At 41.7% G+C, this 25,938-nt stretch overlaps 2 protein-coding genes across 7 annotated transcripts in view; one reads left to right on the top strand and one right to left on the bottom strand.

Moving 5' to 3' along the window:
- CCT6B (chaperonin containing TCP1 subunit 6B) overlaps nucleotides 1–25,938 on the bottom strand; it is a 57,132-nt gene that overhangs the window by 30,406 nt on the left and 788 nt on the right. The window contains exons 1-3 of one of the 6 annotated variants that reach the window (XM_054536653.2): nucleotides 5,942–6,189; nucleotides 4,267–4,330; nucleotides 3,258–3,392 (exon numbers count right to left, since the gene is read on the bottom strand). The exons of 2 other annotated variants lie outside the window; for them this stretch is intronic. In XM_054536653.2, coding sequence (XP_054392628.1) covers nucleotides 3,258–3,392; nucleotides 4,267–4,330; nucleotides 5,942–6,078 — 336 coding nt within the window. In that variant the 5' untranslated portion in view covers nucleotides 6,079–6,189. 3 more of the 6 variants (XM_054536655.2, XM_009251510.4, XM_054536654.2) reach the window with 3 other exon arrangements.
- Nucleotides 6,208–7,727, top strand: ZNF830 (zinc finger protein 830). The gene has a single exon (XM_002827254.4). The coding sequence runs from the start codon at nucleotides 6,252–6,254 to the stop codon at nucleotides 7,368–7,370; it is 1,119 nt and encodes a 372-aa protein (XP_002827300.2). The 5' UTR covers nucleotides 6,208–6,251; the 3' UTR covers nucleotides 7,371–7,727.

The following is a 25,938-nucleotide window of genomic DNA, read 5'->3' on the forward strand; positions in this document are numbered from 1 at the left end:
TATTAATACAAGTGGTGAAATTTGAATAGAATGCAGATTAGATAACAGTAATGTATCAATGTGTTAATGTTATTATTAATTTCCTGGTTTTTATAACTATACTGCAATTATATAATTCCCTGGTTTTAAAAAATATACACTAAAATATTTAGATCATGTCTGCAACATACAGTTTAGAAAAGAATATGTACACTGATACTAAGGAAGAGAACAGGGCAGGCAGGGAATGAGAGAAATGAAAATACTTGAAGAATCTGGGTAAAAAGTATACAGGAATTCTTTGTAGTATGCTTGCAACTTTTCTATAGGTCTAAAATTATGACAAAATATTTTAATAGTATTTTTTGTTCCATAAAATAATACACAAACTTTGTGAAAGCTAGCACTTGGTCTAATTCATTCCCTTACTTCTTTTCTTTACATCAATCCTTAATAATCTTTAAAAGTTGACATTGAGTATTTGTGCTGGACATGACTAAGAGTTTTACACAAGTTATTTAATTCTCTAGCCACATTATGAAGTGGGTATTATTATTTTTCCTGTTTCACAGATGAGAAGACCGAGGCTTAAACGGATAATGTAATTTGTCTTAGATCACCAAGATAATAAGAAGTGAAACCAGGTTGTTTAAACCCATGAGACCTGACTTTAGAGCCTATGTTATTAACCATTTTCAAAAATGTCTTCAAGCTAGGACCCCACAATCTCTCATCCAGACTACCATGAAAACCTCTGGTCCAGACTCCCTTAAAACCATCCCCCAAATACTTAAAATGCCAACCTGACCATATCAGTCATTAGTATATTTCTATGTTTGGTCTGTAATACCACTGGATGAAATCTAAGCTTCTTGGTTAGCATACTACATGCCCTCTGATCTGGCTCCCACTTCCCTCTCCAGCCTCTTCTCCACTACTGTTCACATCACTTGAAATTCCAGCAACACCAAAATGCTTGTAGCTTCATACAACACCATGTTGCTTGTCTTCTCTGTGGCTTTGCTTATGTTGTTCCTTCTGCCTGGAAAGCCATTCTCCTCAACCCTTGCTCTTTTGTCTGGTTCACTCCTCCTCATCCTGAAGATTTAGGCCAGGCCTTACTTCCTCCAGAGAGTTTTTCCTGACTACTTCAGTCTAGTTTAGGACGTCCCTCCAGCCTCAGTGATTCTATCATATACTGTGCCCAGCTCTATCACTGTACGGCCACAGAGTTTCATAATGTCTGTTAGCATCTCACCCTTGCCAAACTCCTTTCTTCCTAACCCAACCCTAATTCAGTTTGGGTTTCCCTCTCCCACTTGTGCTTTGGACAAAGCTGATCTTATCCCCAGCTCAAGCAGTAGATCCTTATTAGTCTAAGTCAATTCCCATAAAAACTATTACTGGCTTGGGATGGACATAATACTAAAGTTGGCCCAATCATACTAAAGAAAAGCCTCCTGAATGGCTTTATCTTGCCCTCTGCCTAATTTCCTCTGACAGTCTTTCTTCTCTCTCCTCTGTCCTCTCTCTCCTCTCTTTTCTCTCTCTCTTTCTTTTGGAGACTGGGTCTCACTCAGTCACCCAGGCTGGAGTACACTGGTGCAATCATGGCTTACTGTGGCCTCCACCTCCTGGGTTCAGGCAATCCTCCTGCCTCAGCCTCCCAAGTAGCCAGGACCACATGCAGCATGCCACCAAGCCTAATTTTTTTTTATTATTTCTAAAGACAGGGTCTCACTATGTTGCCCAGGCTGGTCTCAAATTCCTGGGCTCAAGTGATCCTCCTGCCTCAGCCTCCCAAAGTGCTGGTATGACAAGCGTGAGCCACTGTGCCCAGCCAGTCTTACTTTCTTTTTCTTTTCTCTTTCCTTTTTTTTTTGAGATGGAGTTTCACTCTTGTTGCCCAGGCTAGACTATGATGGCACAATCTTGGCTCACCGCAATCTCCGCCTCCCGGGTTCAAGCAATTCTCCTGCCTCAGCCTCCTGAGTAGCTGGAATCACAGGCGTGCGCAATCACGCCTGGCTAATTTTGTGTTTTTAGCAGAGACAGGGTTTATCCATGTTGGTCAGGCTAGTCTCGAACTCCCGATCTCAGGTGATCCACCTGCCTCGGCCTCCCAAAGTGCTGGGATTACAGGCATGAGCCACTTCACCTGGCCTCTTACTTTCAAAATGGAAATACTCTTAGGATGAAACAGCAATGTGAGTGGAAGAGCTAAGAGACAACCTGTGTACCTGATGACTGAATTTTGTTATCACACAACCTGACAGTCTGCCTTATCTCTCAATTTTCTATTATGGGAGATAATCATTTCCTTATTGTTCAAGTGAGTTTTAGTCAAGTTGTTTACAGCCAAAAGCATCCTAAGTAGCAAGTACTGAATTAACAGAAAATTCCCAATACTAAACGAAACACAGAGAATCATTTTGACCAGGTTATTCTTTGCTGAAATGGTCCCTGAAAGAGAGAAAAAATTCAGATACGGAGAAAAGAGATACTTAATTAGAGAAAGGTAGAAATGTACTTGATGTTTTCAGAGGCCAGTGAATGGAGGAGTCTGGCTGAAGTAGATGATTTATAAAGAAAAAATGAAACTAGAAAGGAAGGTAAATTCACAATAAGAAAAACCTTCAATAATTTTTCTCCAGTTGTTTTATAAAGGTGCATAATTTGGTTTCAACTTTATCTATGGTGTTTTCTTTCTTAATTACCCATGGATACATGAGTAATTTTTTACTTTTTTAGGTCCGTTAAATATTTCATTTTTAAAAGAGGTATATAATTCCAATGAAAGGCATTATTTTGGCCAACAAAGTTCATTATTATTTCCATTTATAATTGTCCAAGAATATCTTAATTAACTGTCTAGGCCAGGCACGGTGGCTCACGCCTGTAATCCCAGCACTCTGGGAGGCCGAGGCAGGTGGATCACCTAAGGTCAGGAGCTCAAGACCAGGCTGGCCATGATGGTGAAACCCTGTTTCTAATAAAAATACAAACATTAGCCGGGCATGGTGGCGCATGCCTGTAATCTCAGCTACTCGGGAAGCTGAAGCAGGAGAACTGACTGAACCTGGGAGAAGGAGGTTGCCGTGAGCCAAGATTCTGCCACTGCACTCCGGCCTGAGTGACACAGTGAGACTCCATCTCAAAATTAATTAATTAATTAATTAAATAAAACAAAATTAACTGTCTAAAACTCAACCATTTTACTAGTTAAAAAAATAACTTGCCATTCAAAATAACATATAAACTCTGTGAAATTCTAATACCTCAGAAATGTACAGATCAGCTTGTTTTAATAACTCTCCAATAATTAGAACATTTGAAGTAGTACCATCTCCTGTGACGTCATCCTGAGCTGTTGCTACTTTTGCTATCAAGGAAGCTGCTGGATGTTGAATTTGCTGGAAAAAAGCAAGCAACAGATTTAAAAAGAGAGGATGAGATAAGGAAGTAGGTCACCAAAAGCAAGATAACCTAGGGGTCAGTAGCAAAATTAAAAAATGAAATAAGTTTCATTCTACAAGTTTACAAGTTTTGTATTATCAATACCTAAATGTCAAGTCCAAAATTTTAAAAGTGACAGGTAATGAGGCCTGAACATTTCATAAAAGTCTTTGCTTCAGAATGCAATGACATTTCTAAAATTATTTCATTTGAGATTAAATCATTCAATCTCAAAATGAATACATTTATTAAATTTGCAAAGGATATTTTTATTTTTCCATAATTACAAAGAACATAAGGCAGCGCCCTTAAAAGATATTATTGATTTATAAGTATGCCTAAGTATACAAAGACTTGGAAACAGCCAAAAAAAAATTTTTTTTTTTTTTTTTGAGACAGGGTTTCACTCTGCCACCCAGGCTGGAGTGCAGTGGCACGATCTCAGTTCACTGCAGCCTTGGCCTCCTGGGCTCAAGTGATCCTCTCACCTCAGCCTCCAGAGTAGCTGGGACTATAGGCATATGCCACCACACTGAGCAAAATTTTTTTTTTTTTTTGTAGAGACGGTTTTCACTATGTTGCCCAGTCTGGTCTTGAACTCCTGGGCTCAAGCAATTTGGCCACCTCAGCCTCTCAAAGTGTTGGGATTACAAGAGTGAGCTACCACACCCGGCTAAAAAAATTTTTTTATTGAGGTCTAATTCAACAGTCTTCAGCATATCTCAAGACTGCAGTATTTAGCTCACAGCCTTGGCTTAAAGATACACAAGTTCTACTATGCTTCTAATTAAGGCTTATTAAAGTTTATTAAAGTCAGCAGCATCAGCTCACCATCTCATGGAGCAGCACATTGCCATCTTTGGTGAGTCTGATGTCACCTGCACCAGAAACAAGCCTGTTCAGAGAAGAATGATATTAACTTTGTGTGGTAGGAAGACACTCCCAGTGCTTGCCACTACATTATCCTTAATAGAGGGAACTGGGCTTGGAAAACTTCCACTGTACCATGGGAATACGCCATGGTAATTACCACCATTTGCAGCTCACAGAATCATTTCTCCCCATATGGACAGCTTATGGAGATTTCACTCCAAATGGACCATTTACAGGTTTAAAGATAAAAGCACTTGATGAGTTATGAACAGTGGTTTGGTCAAAGAATACTTGGAAGTCTACAAAGCACAAATTCGCAAATTTCCTGCAGGTTTTTATTTTGGTGAATGTTTTCATTCATTCAGTCACTCAACTTAGGTTCCCTTATCCCTGCATTTATTAGATCACCAAGTTCTATCAATTCTACTACCTAAATATCTCTTGAATCTGCCCCCTTCTCTCCATCTCCACTATTATTATCTCTACTTTGGATGGCATCCGGATATCTCCAAACTTAAATATATCCTCCACACATTTTTCTTTCTAAAAGGCAACGTGATTCAGTCACTTCCCTGATCAAAAGTCCTCCAATGATTTTTATGTTTTCCATCATTTTCAAGTTAAAATCCAAACACAGCAATGACATACTTGACCTTTCCCAATATCTTCCCTGCCTCATCTACTTTTCCACAAGCAAATCTTCTGGTTCCCTTAATACACCATGTTTTGTTTTGTTTCTGTTGAATTTGCACCATTGGTCTTTCTTATTTCTGAAATTATTTTGCCCAGGCCTTTACTCCCTCTTCCAACTAGTGAAGTCTTATTCTTCTTTCAAGACTCTGATCAAACATGTTACTTAAGATGCTTTTCCTTCTGCCATCAATTAGTCCCGTTCCTCAGCATAATCATATGCATCTATATATAATTAGCACATCCTACTCTACCACATCCATCTCTACCACATCTCCTTAAGAACAGAAACTGTATCTTCATCATTTCTGTGTCCCAGCAACTAGTACCTAAGTGACTTATTTTACCATTAATATTATTTTGTTCATTACTATGAAGATGTGTCTCTCCTCTTATACCCTTTTGCCCTCACTGGTCTCTTTTCTTCACTCTTGTTTATAGAAAAGGGTGCTTAATATATACTGAAAAGATGAATAGATATGAACAACCATAGACACCGGGTATTCAAGTAGAACTTGGATTTGACCCCACGCCTTCCTGGCTCCAAAGCCTGAGTCCTCTCCACTACAATACATTGCCATACAAAACACAAAACTACTTGTTGAATTTATGGACCAAGGGTATACAGTCTTAAAGAGCAGAGGAGTTAAATGCTTTGTTTCCAATGGGACACTAAATTAACTGACTTTCTAACTGCATATGAACCTTGACGACAAATGGGGCGTCAGGGAAGCGCCACAGTTTCACTCCTGGGGCCCTCTACTAGAGGAGGCTTTTCTCCTCCACCTGCACCAGGCGAGAAATACCCTCAGAGCAGGGATGAGAACGAGGGAAATCAAGCTCGCAAGAACATCCACAGCGCTCCGCGGACGGCTGCCTCAGAGGGCGCCAGGACACCAACAGGCCCCCAGCCGCCTAACGGCCGCTCCAACTGCCGTCTCACATTTTCATGGTGCCTTTAGGACCCAAGTTGGTCCGCAGCACATCCTGCAGCCCTCGGGCGGCGCATATATTGACAGCCAAAGCTGCCTGGGCCCGCGCCACCTCAGCCTTGGAGTTCACGGCCTTTATCGCAGCCATAGCCTAATCGTTCAGAGGGAGAAAAAAAAAAAGCCTTAGTCGCGATTCTGAGCAAAAAGGGCAATGCGACGCCACGCTCTCTTGAGCCTCGGCCAATCATCGTCCTTACAGGAAGTGACGTTATCATGCCTCGCCCGACGGAAGCCAGAATCGCTTTGGGTCTGGTCGCCAAGATGGCGTCCTCCGCCTCCGCCCGGACTCCAGCAGGGAAGCGAGTGGTAAATCAGGAAGAATTGCGGCGGTTAATGAAGGAGAAGCAGCGTCTGAGCACCAATCGGAAACGGATAGAATCTCCATTCGCGAAGTACAACCGTTTGGGGCAGCTGAGTTGTGCCCTGTGTAACACTCCGGTTAAGAGCGAGCTCCTGTGGCAGACTCACGTCCTGGGAAAGCAGCACCGAGAGAAAGTGGCCGACCTGAAAGGCGCGAAGGAAGCCAGCCAGGGTTCGTCCGCCAGTTCAGCGCCTCAGTCCGTCAAGAGGAAAGCGCCGGACGCAGACGACCAAGATGTCAAGAGAGCGAAGGCCACCTTGGTGCCTCAGGTACAGCCCTCCACATCTGCGTTGCCCACCAACTTTGACAAAATAGGAAAGGAGTTCATTAGAGCGACTCCCAGTAAGCCTTCAGGACTCAGTTTACTACCCGATTATGAAGATGAGGAGGAGGAGGAAGAGGAGGAGGAAGGAGATGGAGAAAGAAAAAGGGGGGACGCCAGCAAGCCGCTCTCCGACGCACAGGGCAAGGAGCACTCAGTTTCCTCTTCGCGGGAGGTAACAAGTAGTGTGCTGCCAGACGATTTCTTTAGTACTAATCCTCCCAAGGCCCCCATAATTCCTCATTCAGGGTCAATTGAGAAAGCAGAAATACATGAAAAAGTGGTGGAAAGGAGAGAAAACACCGCGGAAGCGTTACCGGAAGGTTTTTTTGACGACCCTGAGGTAGATGCAAGAGTACGAAAGGTTGATGCCCCAAAAGATCAGATGGACAAAGAGTGGGACGAATTCCAAAAAGCCATGAGGCAGGTCAACACTATTTCCGAAGCCATAGTTGCCGAAGAGGATGAGGAGGGACGGTTGGACCGCCAGATTGGGGAGATCGATGAGCAGATAGAGTGTTACCGAAGGGTGGAAAAGCTACGGAATCGCCAGGATGAAATAAAAAATAAACTTAAAGAAATCCTGACCATAAAAGAACTGCAGAAAAAGGAAGAAGAGAATGCTGACAGCGATGATGAGGGGGAACTACAGGATTTGTTGTCTCAGGATTGGAGGGTGAAAGGGGCATTGTTATAGGGTTTTAAAGACCCAATGTTTCTAACAGCCTCTGCTATTGTATAAAAAGTGCTGTCTCTCAGTAGTATATCGGTTACTTCATGCCTAAAGATTTGGGTACCTGGATTGCTAAACTGGATTGTTGAGATGAAATGAGCCAGTGAGCTACAGCACTTTGGAAAATTTGTGTAAAATGTTTTTGAGGTAAAGCTGTTTTTGAAATTTCTGAAGTGTTATATACCAAAATGCCAACTTTTCCACCACAGACTTAACTGTATAATTTCGTTGTAAAATCTGTAAGTTGTGAATATTGTACATAGTTAAATCTGTATTCTGTTTTGAATTTTTTTAATTAATAGACCAACCGGCAAACTTTCAGATGAATGCTCACTGTGGTATTTGGAATGTATGTATCTTCTGAACCCTACATCAAGTTGAAAAGGTTTGTTTTCTTGTTTCTTTGGTTTTTGTTTGGTTTTTTAGAACACTTCATAAACACATAAGTCATTGTAGGTTAATCAGTTCTCTTAGTATGCTTTATTTTAAAAACATGAGAAAACTATATGCCAAACATGATCAGCCTCCCTAAACCAAAGTTTCTCTTGAGTAGACCAATGATGGTCAGATGTGGTTGCACATGAGAATCACCTATGAAGCATTAAAATAAATTCAAGTGTCTGAGGCCTTCCCCTTCAATAAATCTGGGATTGGGCCCAGGCAACTGTGTCTTTTAAGCTCCCAGGTTATTCTAATATATGCCAGGGTTAGAGAGTAACTGCCCTAAATCCGGAACCCATTTATGTTTTTCAGGTTTTTCTTTTTCTTTAAATAACACATTCCATAAATTTGCTGTTTCTTGAATGAAGGAAATATTATCTTTTATTTATTTCATCCAGCCTTAAATTTTGTTATTTGGTGGTAAATTAGGGTTCCTTGTTTGCGGGTCCTATCTATTGTAGAAAGAATATTTAAGTTGTCTTTCCAGCAGTAACAATTGGCTCTTGCTGGTCATTGATAGTTTAAATCACTCCTTCCTTTAGAGATTGAGGTACTCAAATAGGAAAAGGGAATTAGCAGTGTTCTGGAGTAGAAATGCATACAGCATATTCAAATAAAAGTCAGCAATAATAATAATAGCTAAGACCTATATATTTCTTAGTATGGGCTAGGCATGGTTCTAAGTGCTTTACATATATTAACTCAATCTGGTTTCCCTAAATTCCTTTTTTATGGGGAGGAATACCAAGAGATAAGGTTTGAAAAGCCTTGAATGCTAAGTGAAAATTTTCAGTGAAATTCATATGAAAATGGAGGTTTTAAGCGAAGAACTACATCTGCAAAGAAATATCATGGGACATTATTAACAGTATATAGAATGGAATGAACACAGAGGGTAGAAGGAAGCTAGGAGCTATTTGAAAACTATATTTTCAAAAGCAAGGTGACAAGACTGATTAGCTGTGGATTGGAAGAAAAGGAATAGAGGGGAAAGCATTTCATAGGAATAGCTAAATTTTTTTTGTTGTTTGGTTTTTTTTTGTTTGTTTGTTTTGAGACGGAGTCTCGCTCTGTCGCCCAGGCTGGAGTGCAGTGGCGGGAACTCGGCTCACTGCAAGCTCCACCTCCCAGGTTCACGCCATTCTCCTGCTTCAGCCTTGCGAGTAGCCAGGACTACAGGCACCCGCCACCACGCCAAGCTAATTTTTTATATTTTTTAGTAGAGACGGGGTTTCACCGTGTTAGCCAGGATGTTCTCAATCTCCTGACCTCGCCCACCTCGGCCTCCCAAAGGGCTGGGATTACAGGCGTGAGCCACCACACCTGGCCAGAATAGCTAAATTTTAGTGACTAGAAGTGGAAGAAGAAAAACAGGAGGGATAAATATGGGATTCAAGATTTTGTTTGTATTTAGTGTCACTGCCTAAAAGGAGTTGTCTAACACTTACTGAACAGTTGCTGTGTACCACAAATTATTATTAATAATTGCCCTGCTGCCTTGGGCAGTCTTCCTCCTTGAGCTGCTAGCTGATCAGTGATAGCAGTTTCTATTTGATGAGACACGGCTTGCTTGCCTCAAATGTGTGAACCCAGTGTTACTCAGAATTTTCCCTTCATTCATCACTATTACTCTAGCAAGAAAGTACAAATATGGGTTTGAATGGTGGGCCCAGTACTCCCTTGGCCAACAATCTAGTGGAGTACTGTCCACTAAAGATAAAATGTGACTGGGTGTGGTGGCTCATGCCTATAATCCTAGCACTTTGGGAATCCGAGGCAGGTGGATCACTTGAACTCAGAAGTTCAAGACCAGCCTGGGCAACATGGCAAAACTCCATCTCTACAAAAAATACAAACAAATTATCCGGGTATGGTGGCATTCACCTGTAGTACCAGCTGCTTGGGATGCTGAGGTGGGAGGATCACCTGTGCCAGGGGAGGTGGAGGTTGCAGTGAGCTGTGATTGTGCCACTGCACTCCCACATGGGTGACAGAGTGTGACCCTGTCTCAAAAAGTAAAAAAAATATAATGCAAGCCATACATAAATTTTACATTTTCTAGTAGCCAAAGTAAAAAGAAGTGAAAGTAGTTTTAATGTGTTTTATTTCATCTATGTCCAGAATATTAATGTTCCAATATGTAATTAATATTTAAAAATTGATTATTTTTACTACATTTTTGAAATCTAGGTGTATCTAACAGCACATCTCAGTTTAGACTGGCCACATTTCAAGTACTCAATAGCCATATGTGACTAGTGGCTACTATAAAGAACAGCATAGAGCTAAAGAGTAAGGTATCCAGGTGAAAAGATAAACATGCTCAGGAGGTAGTGAGCATCCAATTTAACTAGAGCAGAGGGTTCACTCCTGGCAACAGTGGGAATTATGATTGAAAAGGTACATTAGGAACATGTGGAGGACCTTGAATGCCAAGCTCTAAGGAATTTGAACTTTCTAAGTTAACAATTTATCCTTGTAGATTGAGTCCTTAATTGTAACACAGTCAAAGAAGTGCTTAAGAAGTGCCAGGTGTGTGTTACTACTCATGTGAACCCCCATTGGGCTTTCAGGAAGGCCAAAAAGCCCTCAAAATCTGATTCCCTATGCTCTATATTCCAGAGCAGTAGAAATGGGGCCCTGACCATAATCAGTGCTCAATGAGTCCTTGTTGAATTTGAGGTCAGCGTAAGCAGCTATTGTAGCTAGTGCATCTTTCTGATCCACTTATACATTGGAAAGCTCCATTATTATACCTTCTCTGAGCTAAGTCAAATAGGTTTTGGCATTTGACTGAATACCATCATTGTTCCTAAATTGTAAGAATTGGTCCCAAGAACTCCTTCCAGTCACTTCTCTTTTTAGAATGCCCCCTAATTCAGCCGTCATCACAATATAGAAGTGTAAAGGCTATAAAGGTATCCTCTCACCCAACTTCACTTATCAATTTAAATCAATACCCCTAACTTGGAAGAAGAAAAAAAACTGCTGATCCAACTAGCCTTCAAATATATATGTGTCCAGTGCCTTAAAATTTTCATTTATTGATGGAAGTAATGACTGCTTTTTACACACCAGGGGACAAAATAGGCTGTGGAATTAAAATTGCAGAAGAAAATGTAATTTAGGCCTAAAATCTTTAATAGTAACAATCACTAGATTAGTGTGTAGTAATGCAAGAACCATGGAACAGAAGACCTGCATTCAAGTTTCCACTCTAGTTTTTAATGGTTTAATGAGCTTGGCCAAGTCATGTCTCTGAGCCTTAGTTTGCTCCACTATAAAATGAAGATATGTAATTCCTCACAGGGGTATGGTGAGAGTCCAGCAAGACATGGACTCATTCTGATGAACACAGAATGGAGGGTCTTAATGGAAATAGTGTATTTCCTGTCAAGCACCAATTGGCTAGCTGTTTGGCTAGATGTTGTGCCGGGGGTTTGAGTAAATATTCATAGGAATGATGACTAGATAGATAACCTTAGATTGCTTTTTCAAACTAATAGTCTATTAGCCTGTATAATACCAGGAGTATAGAAGATTTAAATTTGAACAAGGGCTGGGCTGGGTAGCTCACGCCTATAATCCCAGCACTTTGGGAGACCGAGGCAGGCGGATCACCTGAGGTCAGGAGTTTGAGACCAGCCTGGCCAACATATAGTGAAACCCCATCTCTACTAAAAATAAGTAAATAAATGAATACAAAAATTAGCTGGGCGTGGCAGTGCATGCCTGTAGTCCCAGCTACTTGGGAAGCCGAGATGGGAGAATCGCTTGAACCCGGGAGTCAGAGGTTGCAGTGAGCTGAGATCACACCAGTGCACCCCAGCCTGGGCGACAAAGCAAGACTTTGTCTCTCAAAAGAAAAAAAAAAGTTTGAACAGGGGAAAAAAAAATCCCAGAACTCCTCGCATTCAATTTTATATCTACATTTCCTCCCTCAGTGATCTGATCCCTTCCTATGGGTTTAAATATCACCTATGTAGTGAAGATTCCCAATTTATATCTCCAACCTTGGCCTTCCACCTAAGCTTCTGGCTTGGCTAAGTACCTACCTAACATCCCACTTCAAGGTTTAGTAGGTGTCCAAAATATAATAACTCTCAAACAGAGCTTTGATTTTCTTCTCAAACCTGTTCTCAGGTTTACTGAGAACTTGTCTCAGTAAACTTTACTGAGTAAATTTTACTGAGACTTGTCTCAGTAAATGGCACCACTAGCCACCCAGATGCTCAAGACAAACTCTGGGGGCCATCATTCATTCTCTTTCCTTTCCCTCAAATCTAATGCACTAGTTAAGTCCTGTCCATTCCACCTCTAAAATATGCCTAAAATCTGTCCACTTCTTTCTCCACTGGCCCTAGCCACCAACATCTCATTCATTGTTTCCTGTCTCCCTACCCTCATCACAATCTATTCTCACAAAGTAGTCAGAATGATCTTAAAATTTTAGATCAAGTCACTCTATCATTTAAAACCATTCATTATATGCTTCCATCACACTGCGGGGTGGGGGGTGGGGAAGAAATCCAAGCCCTTATTAAGCCCACATGGTACCCAGGGATTGCTAATTCAAATGTCTACTACTTACAAACTGATGACAGTAAGCCCCATTAAAGTGGCGTGGAAGGGGACAGGAGAGCATAACTGCTGTATGTTGAAAGCAATTGTTATTCAGGAATAATGGCCTGGCATAGTGACATGGCCATTTTGTTTTTTTTGTTTTTTGTGGTTTTTTTTTTTTTTTTTGAGACAGAGTCTCGCTCTGTCGTGCCGTGGCAGAATCTCAGCTCACTGCAACCTCCACCTCCCAGGTTCATGCCATTCTGCCTTAGCCTCCTGAGTAGCTGCGACTACAGGCGCCTGCCACCATGCCTGGCTAATTTTTTTGTATTTTTAGTAGAGACAGGGTTTCACCATGTTAACCAGGATGGTCTCATCTCCTGACCTTGTGATCCACTTTCCTCGGCCTCCCAAAGTGCTGGGATTACAGGCGTGAGCCACCACACCCGGCCCAAATTTTTTTTTTTTTTTTAACTTAAGAGAAATTGTAAGTCAGGATTGTTTTTTAGTGAAATATCAAAAACACTGTGGGCTGAGTGTGATCTGTGGGCCCCCACCTTGTGACATACCTCTCTGACTTCATCTACTACACATTTCCCCTTAATTCTCTATGTCCCAGTTCACTGGCTAGCTTTCTAGCCCTCAGATGTGACATCTCAGGGCTTGTGCCCTTGTGGTTTTCTCTGCTTGGAATGTGACTTCAGATAGCATGGCAGTCTTCTCAATCAGTCAGTTCTCAGCTCTAAAGTCCCTTTCTCAGATGGCATAAACAGCCACCCATCACTCGCAATACTTTATGAATTCACTAAACTTATCACTATCTTAAGTTAGCTTGTTTATTTGTATCTAAGTTAACATCTCTCCCCACTAGAATGTAAACTCCATGAGAGCAGGGATCTTGTCTGTCTTAGCTGCAACCTAAAATAATGTCAGACACATAATAGGGCTCGGTAAACACCTGTTGAATGAATACCACCCACATAGCTGGAAGTTGCTTGGGAAAGTGGCAGAAAGATCAAGCTGACTACAGAAATCAGAACCAGCATAAAAGCCAGTTAGCAGCTTGAACAGAGGGCTGAGGTACTTTTTTCCAACTATGTGTCTTCCTTACTTCTCTGGCACATGAAGCCTTTACCTATTCTGAGCACACAACAGGGCAAGGAGGTATACACAACAGCCTCTAGGGTGCAATGGGCCACCTTCACAGTTAGCTGACAGGAATTCCTCATGGCACCAAATAGGCAAAGAGGGACCTCCATACGTCAGCGGGAGCTCTTGGGCAGCCTTGATACCAGAAGGAAGAAAGTTACTCAGTGGCAGGGCAAGATCACAAAGCCAACAAGCACTCACCAACCCCCAGCCACGCTCAGCCCTCACCATTTCATTTGGCTCACCCCTTGTCTCTTGGCAGTCAAAACCTTTCAGAGTGCATCTATGCACTCAGCCATCCTTCACTGTAAGTACCCCCAGTCTCTCAGAGGAGGAAACCAGCTCCATCTGGCTGTACCTCCATTTTGCTAGCAGCATTTGTTGAGCTTCAAGCACACTGGGAAGCCAAGAATCATCTTTAGGGGAATAAGGAGGACCACACGAAGTGATTGATGATGGTAGTGTTTGTTGTTTTCATTGTTGTGTATTGTTTGTTTGCTTGTTGTTTTGCCAAGCGTAGTTACACGGTAGTATCAATCAAGCCAGCTGATCGGGTTATTAATAATAGCTACCATTGACTGGATACCTACCATATGGGTGGTACTATGCTAGGGTTTGGTATACACCATGTCACATCCTCACAACCCTGTAAAGTTTATGAAATCTTCATTTTACAGATGAGGAAGCTGAGGCTCTGAAGTGAAACAGCTTACTCAAGGCAACAATCCCAAAGCCCTTGTTCTTCCCACTATTACACTGCATCATTATTATTTAATATTAATATATACTTGCATAGAGTATTTTTTACTCACCAACTGATATGGTTTGGCTGTGTCCCCATCCAAATCTCATCTTGAATTCCCACGTGTTGTGGGAGGCACCCAGTGGGAGGTAACTGAATCAAGGGGGCAAGTCTTTCCTGTGCTATTCTCGTGATACTGAATAAGTCTCAGGAGAGCTGATGGTTTTAAAGAGAGGAGTTCCTCTACACAAGTTCTGTCTCTGCCTGCTGCCGTTTACGTAAGACGTGACTTGCTCCTCCTTGTCTTCCACCATGATTGTGAGGCCTCCCCAGCCATGTGGAACTGTAAGTCCATTAAACCTCTCTTTAGTAAATTGCCCAGTCTCGGGTATGTTTTTATCAGCAGCATGAGAACAGACTAATACACCAAACTTTACATCCGTTTTTTTAATCTCACCACCCCCCACCAAAAGTGAAACAACTATTATCACTCCATTTTAGAGGTCTAATGACTTGTCCAAGGTCACTCAGTAAGTTAATCACTAAGACTAGATGTAACTTGATTTCCTAGTCAAATATATTTTCTATATTTAATAATAAAATGTGCAAAACATGACAGGATCCCCAAAATAGCAAGAATTAAGATGAGGGAAGTTTGCTGTCAAGGTTAAAGGAGTTCAGTGCTTTTCACAATCCCTTGCTAGGCTGGGAAGTCCTCTTTGTTGCAGGGTGTTATCCTCAGATTTTCTCCACACACTCCCACAATGCTCTGCCTTACCCCATTTTGCCAGCAATAAAGTGTGTACTCCTTAGTGGTCTCTGATGGGAGGAAGAATGATGATTTCAGTTCTCAGAAATCCCAATGGGAAACAACAGTTACAAAGTGCCCTGTGATCCACCGCTTTTTGACAAGGTGACCTTGGGCAAGTTACTTCACTCTTAGTTTCCTCAACTATTAATATAATCCAAGGAGAGTAATAGTTCCTGTCTCCTAAGATTAAATGAGTTAAACGCATGTCAATGCTTTTAGTATAGCACCTGAGCCATATAGTAAGCACTCACTAAGTGTTGCCTGTTATTATTGTACTGTATGGTGTCTGTATTCTAGGAGACTGCCCTTCCTCCATGTGACCATCCGCAGAGGGTATCTGAGGGAAAATGCTTTTGCTCTTTTGGGGATAATTTAGAAGTAGAAGAGGCACTGGATTAAGTAGAGTTATTTCCCAAGGTGGCTTAGACCCACTTGCTTCCATTCACTCCCTCTCATTTGTATATTTGACATTTATTGAGAACCTACTCTATGAGAGTTCCTAGGGATTCAAAGATGAATAAAATGTGGCCCTGAACAAAGGGATCTCAGTCTAGATCAGGGCTTTTCAACCCCATCACTATTTTTGTTTGTTTGATTGGTTGGTTGGTTGTTTTTCTGAGACAAGGTCTCGCTCTGACGCCCAGGCTGGAGTGCAGTGGTGTGATCATAGCTCACCTCAGCCTTGAACTCCCAGGCTCAAGTGATCCTCCTGCCTTAGCTTCCTGAGAAGCTAGGACTACAGGCATGAGCCACCACACTCAGCTATTTTTTCCCCCTTTTTTTGGTAGGGACAGTGTCTCCCTGTTACCAAGGCTGGTCTTGAACTTCTGTACTCAAGTGATCCTCCTGTCTCAGCCTCCCAAAGTGCTGGGATTACAAGCATGAGCCACCGCACCAGGCTTCCCTCTACACTATTGACATTTGGGACTGGATAATTATTTGGGCTGGGGTCTGTCCTGTGCATCATAGGATGTTTGGCAGCATCCCTGACCTCTACCCACTAAATGCCAGTGGCACTGTCACAACCCCATCACCTCATCGTGTTAGCTAAGAGTAGCCCCCAGTTGAGATCTACTGGTCTGTTTACAACTAACTATAATATAATATGATAAAATATGTTTGTGCAAAGTGTTGAGTGGGCAGTGTGTCGGAGGAGCAACTGACTGTTGGGAGGAGGGTTCAGAAAGCCTTCTGAGGAGGCAAAATTTGCACTCAGCATTGAAGGATGAGAAAGACTGTGCCAAGCAGTGAAGGAGGGAATGAGTATTGTGGACTAAGGTTAACAGTGGCACACAGACATGGAAAGTATGCAGTGCTGGGGAAACTGTCGCCTCAAGTACATGGAAGGATGTGGTAGAAATAGGACAGGAAGTCCACTGGTACTAGATTTAGAAAGAACCTTGCGTGTGATCCTAAGCAATTTAGACTCCAGCCTGAAAGCAGAAATCCAGCGTGGGAAGGAAGAGAAAAAAGCACATTCGTTTCTTGGAAAGACTTACCATCCTCAACTGGGAAAAGATAGAGATGATGAACAAAAATGAAAAATTCCTTCTTTTAATCTGGATTTTCTTTCCAGTTATGGATTGGCTCTTCAGCCCACAGCTTCTATACTCCTCAAAATAAGAGGGAAGAAAAACTAGAGAAGCCCTCCTATTTTAGAACACAAGATTCACTCAAGAAAAAGACTCAATTTTACTCCTCCAAATAGTCCTTGAAGCTACTTGAAAACCTCTCATAGCAGAAACTGATATATTCTTTTGGTTGATGTCTTTTTATTTTAATTTTCAAAAAGTTTAGGAAATAGAAGCGCACAGGGAAGTACAGAAAATAATATAACAAACATCCTGTACCCATTACCCAAAAATTTCTTTAAGAAATAGAAAAGTACAGAACACAGCTAAAACCCAAGTTAAAGAGAGTTTAGGTTTTAGATAGATACTTGGGCAGGAGGACACCTGGCTAACATTTGCAGCATCAGACATCAGTGTGCAGGTTCTGGATGAAGGGCTGTCTCACCTACTCTGTCCAAATGGGCCCATTTCAAAGACAATGGTTCCCTAACCCAACTATATCCAATGCCCTATGCTGACCTACTCAAGGAGATTCTAGGTCAGTGGGGCTAGGTTGGGGCATCGGAAACAGTATGTTAAACAAATTCTTCACGTAGTTCTGCAGTGGCAAAAACCAATGCTTGAAGCAATAACATAACCTGTCAACCTATTCATCTGTTGATAACAGATCCTGCCTGACAAGTTTACTGTGAAGATTAAATGCATACACACAAATTGCTTAGCACTGGCATATAAGAAGCCCTCAATAATACTTATTAATGGTAATCAGTGTTCACTGAGTACTTCTTTAGTGTACACTATGGTACAAGGGTCTGCAAGGAATTCAAAGGTATATATCAACCTCTCCCTGAAGGCAGAGTCTGAGTTTATCTTATTCACTCAATGCCTGCACAAAGAAGACACTCAAACAATACTTATTGAATAAATGAGTGAAAAAGTGGCCCTGATCTTCAAGGAAATTACAATCTGGTTGTATTATAAATAGTATATAAGAAACTGGGCAGGGGCCAGGTGCAGTGGTTCACACCTGTAATGTCAGCACTTTGGGAGGCTGAGGCGGGACAATCACTTGAAGCCAGGAGTTCAAGATCAGCCTGGGCAACATGGCGAGAGGCCATCTCTACATAAAAATTAGCCGGGTGTAGTGGTGCACTCCCAGCACTTTGAGAGGCCGAAGCCTTTGAGAGGAGAAGCAGATGGATCACCTGAGCTCAGGAGTTCCAAACCAGCCAAGGCAATATGGTGAAACCGCGTCTCTATGAAAAATATAAAAAAGTCAGTTTTGGTGGCGTGCGCCTGTGGGTCCCAGGTACTTGGGAGACTGAGGTGAGAGGATCGTTTGAGCCTGGGAAGTGGAGGTTGCAGTGAGTCGAGATGGCACCACTGCACTCCAGCAAGACTGCATCTCCAAGAAAAAAAAAAAGAAAAGAAATTGGGTGGGATCAAAATATTAAACTACTGGTTATACGCGGTGTAAAGAGGGCTAATCAAAAGTCTAGGGTCTGAGTCCCACTTTGCCACCAATTAGCTGTGATATCTACCTGGTCAGTTTGCTCCCTGAGCCTTAGTTTTATCCTCTTGGAGTATTAGGCTATGTCTGGGTACTAAGGACCCTCCCAAGAGGATCCATCACCAAGACCAAGACAGGAGCTGTAGGCAGGGGAGGTGGCAGCATGGGTGGTCAGGAATGCTTCAAGAGGGCTAAAGTGGCACATCTAGAGAAGGAAAGAAAAGGGGTAGATGCTCTCCCCATATACAGGAATGGCAGGAGGAACAAGAGAGGTAAAGTGTTCAGCCCAGTCTTCAACCTCTGCCACTGCACCAAAGCTAAAAAACCAACTATCATCAAAACTACCTTATCAACCAGCCCCAGAGCCCTGTAAAGGAGAACTTAAGTCTACCTCCCAAATAGGCTCATCTCTTCATAAAATATATTTTCCTTTGAAAATTATTAACTTGTCTCCTGAAAAACATAACCACCAGGACTTCACACTAGAAAACCCAACCCAGGAGTTCAAGGAAGATGGTGGCAACTTTGAGTTTTCCTCACACCACATCTGTGACCTCAACCCTCTCTTCTTAACCCCGTCCCAGAACCTCTCTGTCATGGATCAGCTACTCCCAAAGGCAAGTATGACTCCTCTCAGCTCTGGCCTTTCTCAACCTGACAGCTGTAGCACAACATATTCAAAGGAGAGGCCAAGAAACCCCCCTGGTTAAGAACCAACCTCCGCAGCCTTTATTGAGAATGAAGAACGATGAGCTGATTTGAATTATTATATCTTTCTACAGCTGTTCCCTTTTAAATATTTATCCTGGCAAATACCACCACCGTTTTTTACAACTTATTTTAATTGTGTGACTATTAAGCAAACCAACCCATAAAATCAGCTCTTGCTGCTGGGATTTATGTGATTCATAGACCACAGCTTATTAAAAAAGAGAACCCACAGAGAACAGACTAGCCTCACAAGTGCCCCTCACTATCTCTAGGAAGGTGTCAAGCCTTTTCTCGATTCTTGCCTGTGGCTCCCAAGCTACCACAGTTAGTAGCATAGAGCATGAACAGAATCTACCCATTTCCTTATGGCTCTTTTTCTTTGTAACAATTCTGATGAGTCTTAACTGGAAGTCAGGGATAGAACAGTGTTAAAGGAGATAGTCAAAACTCTTAAGAGGCTCACAAACAGGATAGATGCCCTAGAGGATTTACAGTCAAGGTCTGTGGAAAGAACTTAATTGAGGACTTTGAATAGCTAGGAACAAGCATGAGATATCCTGATTATTCACCACCCAACTTAGTTCTTGTTTGGATCATAAAACTGGTTTGAGACTCCATAAAAGCTCTTCACCAAAAATGCGCATGCACACAAATGTTTATATAAAATTTCAGGAAATTCAAGGACACCCCTGAGCCCATCCACAGTTCCCCTAGGGGTCTATAAGCCTCAGTTATTTCTTACTATCACTGTTACCACCCAAGCTGCCTTCATATCTCCCCTAGATTATTACCATAGCTACCTGACTCATCTCCCAACTTCTCTGCACAACAACCAGAGTGATAGTGAGCCTGTTAAAGCTTAAGTTAGATCACATGACTTCTCTACTCAGTACAATCCACTAGCTTCCCTTCTCACCTGGAATAAAAGCCAATGTCTTTGCAATGTCTTACAAGACCCTACAAGATCTGTCTCCCTGCTCTTCTCAACCTTAACTCCAGCTGCTCTAGCCACATGGATCTCCTTGCTATCATCCTAAATGGACAGTCACATTTTTGGCCTCCAGGCCTTTATCTAATGCTACCTCTACCCTCAATCTGCATGAGGCTGACTCATTTCTTCAAATCTTTTCTCAGTTGTTACTTGTCAGTGAGGCCTTTCTGACCTCTATTTAAAACTGCCGCCCTGCCCCTGCCCCTCATGTCCCACCCTCCTCTGCTTTCTTCTTCTCCATGGCACCCACTCACTTCTTACACCTTATGCATTTTACTTCCCTGTTTGTTATTGATCTCCCACACTAGTTTGCTCCATGAGGGCTGGATTTTTGTCTGCTTTGTTTTGCTACTGTATTACACTCCTGGAAATGTGCCTGATGCAGAGTAGGCACTCAATAAATACTTGACTGACCAATCAATGACTGAGTGGTTACACTCTGTAATGGTATGAATGTATCCAGGCTTGGTAGTGCAGGAGAATGTACATTTATTGAAATGCCTCTAAGTGCCAAGCAGTTTGCAAGTTGACATCAGTCATCTCATTTAATTGGCACCTACAATCCCAAGAGTTATTTTTATCCTCATTTCACCACCAACCCAAAAATGAAATACTTAAGCATAAATCTAATACAATATGTACAAGAGGTATATGAGGAAAACTACAAAACTCTAATAAAAGAAATCAAAGACAAACTAATCAATAAATATTCCATGTTCATGGATACAAATACTCAATATTGTCAAGATGTCAGTTCTTTCCAGTGTAATCTGTATATTCAATACAATCTCAATCAAAATTCCAGTAAGTTAGTTTGTGGATATTGGCTTTAGAAACTGATTCTAAAGCTTATGTGAAAAAGCAAAAGATTCAGAATAGCCAATGCAATATTAGAGGAAGAGAACAAAGTTGGAGGACTGACATTATCTAAGTTGAGACTTGCTATAAAGCAACAGGAATCAGGACAGTGTGGTACTGGTCAAAGAAAACACAAATAGACCAATGGACCGGAATACACAGCCCACAGACAGACTCACATAAATATAGTCAATGATTTTGACAAATGACCAAAAGCAATACAAATGAGAAAAGTCTTTTCAAAAATGGTGTTAGATCAACAAGGGATCCATATGGCAAAAATTGAATCTAGACAGATCTTACACCCTTCACAGAAATAAACTCAAAATTGATCCGGGATCTAAATGTAAAACTATCCCCATTTCATGGTGAAAACTGAGACCCGGAAAGTTAACAAAATAGATGAAAGTTACAGACAGCTGGTAGTGGAACATAATTCAAACCTGTCTGTGCGAATCCAAAGCCCTGCTCTTCCCACCACACTTTGCCTCATTCTCCTTGGTAGAGCAGTTCCCACTTTTCTTTTTTTTTTGAGACAGGAGTCTCACTCTGTCTCCCAGGCTGGAGTGCAGTGGCGCGATCTCGGCTCATTGCAACCTCCGCCTCCCAGGTACAAGCGATTCTTCTGCCTCAGCCTCCTGAGTAGCTAGGATTACAGGTGCATGCCACCACCTGGCTAATTTTTGTATTTTTAGTAGAGATAGGCTTTCACCATGTTGGTCAGACTGGTCTCGAACTCCTGACCTTGTGATCCGCCCACCTCGGCCTCCCAAAGTGCTGGGATTACAGGCGTGAGCCACCACACCCAGCCAGTTCCCACTTTTCTAAAGAAATGCAACTGCCAGCTTTCGTACCTAGTTCCATTTCTTTTGTACCTAGTTCTATTTCACAGCAGGGGACCTGAATCAGAGAGAATCAGGGGGTTCAGGGAGCTCTCATCAAGCAAAAATCATTTAGAGCCTGAGTCTTTGCAAGTTTATATCAAATATTGTTATGATATAATAAACATCCTTCTAAGGGATCTTATCACTTCCAGAGTTTTATTCATTCATTCCATTCTCTCATGAGTTTCATTCATTATTCACAAATATTTGTTGAGTATCTACTATGTGCCCAGCACTGTTCTAGGCACTGAGCGTATGGCACAGATGCCACCCTCTACATGTAGGTTTGAAATCTAAGGCAGTGCACTCTAACAGAAATATAGTGTAAGCCAAACATGCAGTTTTATATTTTCTAGTCACCACATTTTCAAAAAAGTAAAAATAAACAGGTGAGATGAACTTTAATATATTTTATTTGACAGAACATATCCAAAAAAAATCATTTCAATAAATAACATAAAGATAGGATAGTCATGAGTCGTTTAACAACAGGATACCTTCTGAGAAATGCATCATAAAGTGATTTTGTGATGGGAATATCATAGTGTACTTACAAAACCTAAATGATATGGCTGACTATATACCTAAGCTATATGGTATAGCCTATTGCTCCTAGGCTATAAACCCATACAGCATGTTACTATACTGAATGCTGTAGGCAACTGTAACACAATGGTAAGTATTTGTGTCTCTAAACATAAGCAAAGTACAGCGTGCACACACACACACACACACACACACACACACACACACACAAAGGTATAAAAGAAAATGGTCCGAGGTGGGTGGATCACCTGAGGTTGGGAGTTTGAGACCAGCCTGACCAACATGGAGAAACCCCGTCTCTACTAAACATACAAAATTAGCAGGGCGTGGTGGTGCATGTCTGTAATCCCAGCTACTGGGGAGGCTGAGGCAGGAGAATCGCTTGAACCTGGGAAGCAGAGGTTGTGGTGAGCTGTGATCACGCCATTGCACTCCAGTCTGGGCAACAAGACTGAAACTCCGTCTCAAAAAAAAAAAAAAAAAAAGAAAAGAAAATGGTACACCACACCACATAGGGCACTTACCATGAATGAAGCTTACAGGACTAGAAGTTGCTCTGGGTGGGTCAGTGAGTGAGTGGTGTGTGAATATGAAGGCCTAGCACATTATTCTGCCTTACTCTGGACTTTATAAAGTGTACACTTAGGCAACAATAAATTTACTTTAAAAATTTCTTCTTTTTTCAATAATAAATTAACCTTAGCTTACTGTTTACTTTTTTACTTTATAAGCTTTTTAATTTTTCTTTCTTTTTTTTCTGTTTTTTTTCTTTGAGACAGTCTCACTCTGTCGCCTAGGCTGCAGTGCAGTGGCGTAATCTCAGTTCACTGCAACCTCTGCCTCCCAGGTTCAAGAGATTCTCCTGCCTCAGCCTCCTGAGTAGCTAGGATTACAGGCGCATGCCACCATGCCTGACTAATTTTTGTATTTTTAGTAGAGATGGAGTTTCACCATGTTGGCCAGGCTGCTCTCGAACTCTTGACCTCAGGTGATCCACCCGCCTCGGCCTTCCAAAGTGCTGGGATTACAGGTGTGAGCCACTGCGATGGGCCCTGTTTGTGTTTTAAACTAAAGGTTATTACAAAAGAATCAAGTATTTTAAAAATTAAAAAGCTTAGCTGGGCACGGTGGCTCACGCCTGTAATCCCAGCACTTTGGGAGGCTGAGGCGGGCAGATCACCTGAGGTCAGGAGTTCAAGACCAGCTTGGCCAACATGGAGAAACCCCGTCTCTACTAACAGTATAAAAAAATTATCCGGGCGTGGTGGTGGGCACCTGTCATCCCAGCTACTTGTGAGGCTGAGGCAGGAGAATCACTTGAACCTGGGAGGCAGAGGATGCAGTGGACTGAGATCGTGCCATTGCACTCCAGCCTGGGTGACAAGAGCGAAACTCCATCTCAAAAAAAATAAATAAATAAAACCACACACACAAACAGCACAGTTGTATAAAAATATTTTTCTTTTTTTAAATAAATATTTTTATTTCTTATAAATATGTTGCCCAGGGTGGTTTTGAACTCCTCCTGCCTCAGCCTCCCAAAGTGCTAGGATTAGAGATGTGAGCCACTGTGCCCAGCCAATATTTTTGCTTTATATCCTTATTCTATAAGCTTTTTCCTATTAAAAAAAATTCCTTTTACTTTTGAAACTTTTTTGTTAACAAGACACAAAAACACACATTAGCCTAGTAAGCCTACACAGGGTCAGGATCATCAATATCACCATCCTCCACCTCTATATCTTGTCCTACTGGAAGGCCTTCAGGGGCAATGTCACACGTGGAGCTGTCATCTCCTATGATAACAACGCCTTCTTCTGGAATACCTCCTAAAGAACCTACCTGATGCTGTTTTACAGTTAGCTTTTTTTTTTTAATAAGTAGTAGTATACTCTAAAATAACAATAAGGCTGGGCATAGTGTTTCATGCCTGTCATCTCAGCACTTTGGGAGGCCGAGGCAAGCAGATCACTTGAGGTCAGGAGTTCGAGACCAGCCTGGCCAACATGGTGAAACCCCGTCTCTACTAAAAATACAAAAATTAGCCGGGAGTGGTGGTGGGTGCCTGTAATTCCAGCTACTCAGGAGGCTGAGGGAGGAGAATTGCTTGAACCTAGGAGGCAGAGGTTGCAGTGAGCCGAAATCCTGCCATCGCACTCCAGCCTGGGCAACAAGAACAAAACTCTGTCGCAAAAAAAAAAAAAAAAAAAAATTATTAGCCCGTCGTGGTGGCAAGGGCCTGTAATCCCAGCTACTCGGGAGGCTGAGGCAGGAGAATCACTTGAACCCAGGAGGCGGAGGTTGCAGTGAGCTGAGATCATGGCACTGCACTCCAGCCTGGGCGACACAGTGAGACTCTGTCTCAAAAATAAATTAATTAATTAATTTAATTTAATGACAATAAAAGGTATAGTATACTAAATATATAAACCAGCAACATAGTCCTTTATTATCATTATCAAGTATTATATACTGTACATAATAGTGTGTGCTATGCTTTTATACAACTGGCAATGCAGTAGGTTCGTTTCCACCAGCATCTCCACAAACACGTGAGTAATGTGCTGTCACTATATGATAGGGATTTTTCAGCTCCATTATAATCTTATGGGACCACCCTCATATATTTGGTCCATTGTTGGCCTAAATGTCATTATGTGGTACATATTATTAATGAGATATTTTACGTTTTTTAGTATGAATTTTTTGGTGTGTATTTTCTTCACTTATAGCACATCTCAATTCCATGCAACATTCAAGTGCTCAATAATCACGTGTGGCTACTGATTACAGTATTGGAAAAAGACAGATACTGTTGAGGAGACTTAAAAAAATGTAGCAAATGTAGTTGTAGAGATGTGCTCAAGATCACTCAATTATCATAGCTAGGACGTGAGTCTCCAGCGACCTTCCAATTCCCTGGATGAACCAAAGCCCTGGTTCATTCTGCTGCACATTAAAAACAGGCTTTACTCCCCTCCAAACAGTAGAATCGCAGTTAAACTTAGTCAAACAAACAAGGTGTCCAATACAAAACTCATCTTTCTACCCCTAACACCTCCTCTTCCTCTCTATTTTCTATTTCAGTTGATGGTACCATTATGTAGCTGCTCACTCAAATTATTATTATTTTATCCATAAATGAGCACTTTATCTAGAAGATCATTTAAATTCTAAATGATCTTCAAAAACGCACTTTACTCTCCACGCTAACTAGCTGAATTTCATCTCCCACATGGGTCACTATGAGAGCCTTCTGATTTGTTCCCTTGCCTCAGTCTCTCCCCACCCAGCTTCAACAGTATTCCCTAAGACTCTTCATGGCTCTCCATCCTCTACAGAGTAAAGACGAAAGTCTTCATCACACAGCACAGAATTCTCTCGGGAACCTGTTCTTTGCTTACCTAACAAGGCCCAATTGTTTGCTGTTCCTAGACTCTGAAAAGGTCACTTATCCTCAGGCTGCTACACTTGTAAAAATCGCCATCCCAACTCTCACGGAGCTGGCTTCAGATTTGAGATAATACACTTTGAGTGATATACAATCAAGGAGTTTCTCCTCCATCACTCCTTTACATTTTATATCTACCTGCTATTTAGTGCCTCGTCTCAATTCCACGAAAGCTACTGAATACAAACTATTTACTAGGGAGTCTGCGGGACACAAACAGAGGGATTATATTTAAAAAATAGATTGACGCGATCTTTGCCTTCCCCGACCTCATTACAATATAGTTTCTCCACCAATATCTTTA

The sequence above is a fragment of the Pongo abelii genome, chromosome 19, assembly GCF_028885655.2.
Source record: "Pongo abelii isolate AG06213 chromosome 19, NHGRI_mPonAbe1-v2.0_pri, whole genome shotgun sequence".
In the NCBI taxonomy this organism is placed as follows: Eukaryota; Metazoa; Chordata; class Mammalia; order Primates; family Hominidae; genus Pongo; species Pongo abelii.

Bases quoted from the DNA above. Each gene is read 5' to 3' on its own strand.
- ZNF830 (XM_002827254.4), top strand. From the start codon at position 6,252: ATGGCGTCCTCCGCCTCCGCCCGGACTCCAGCAGGGAAGCGAGTGGTA.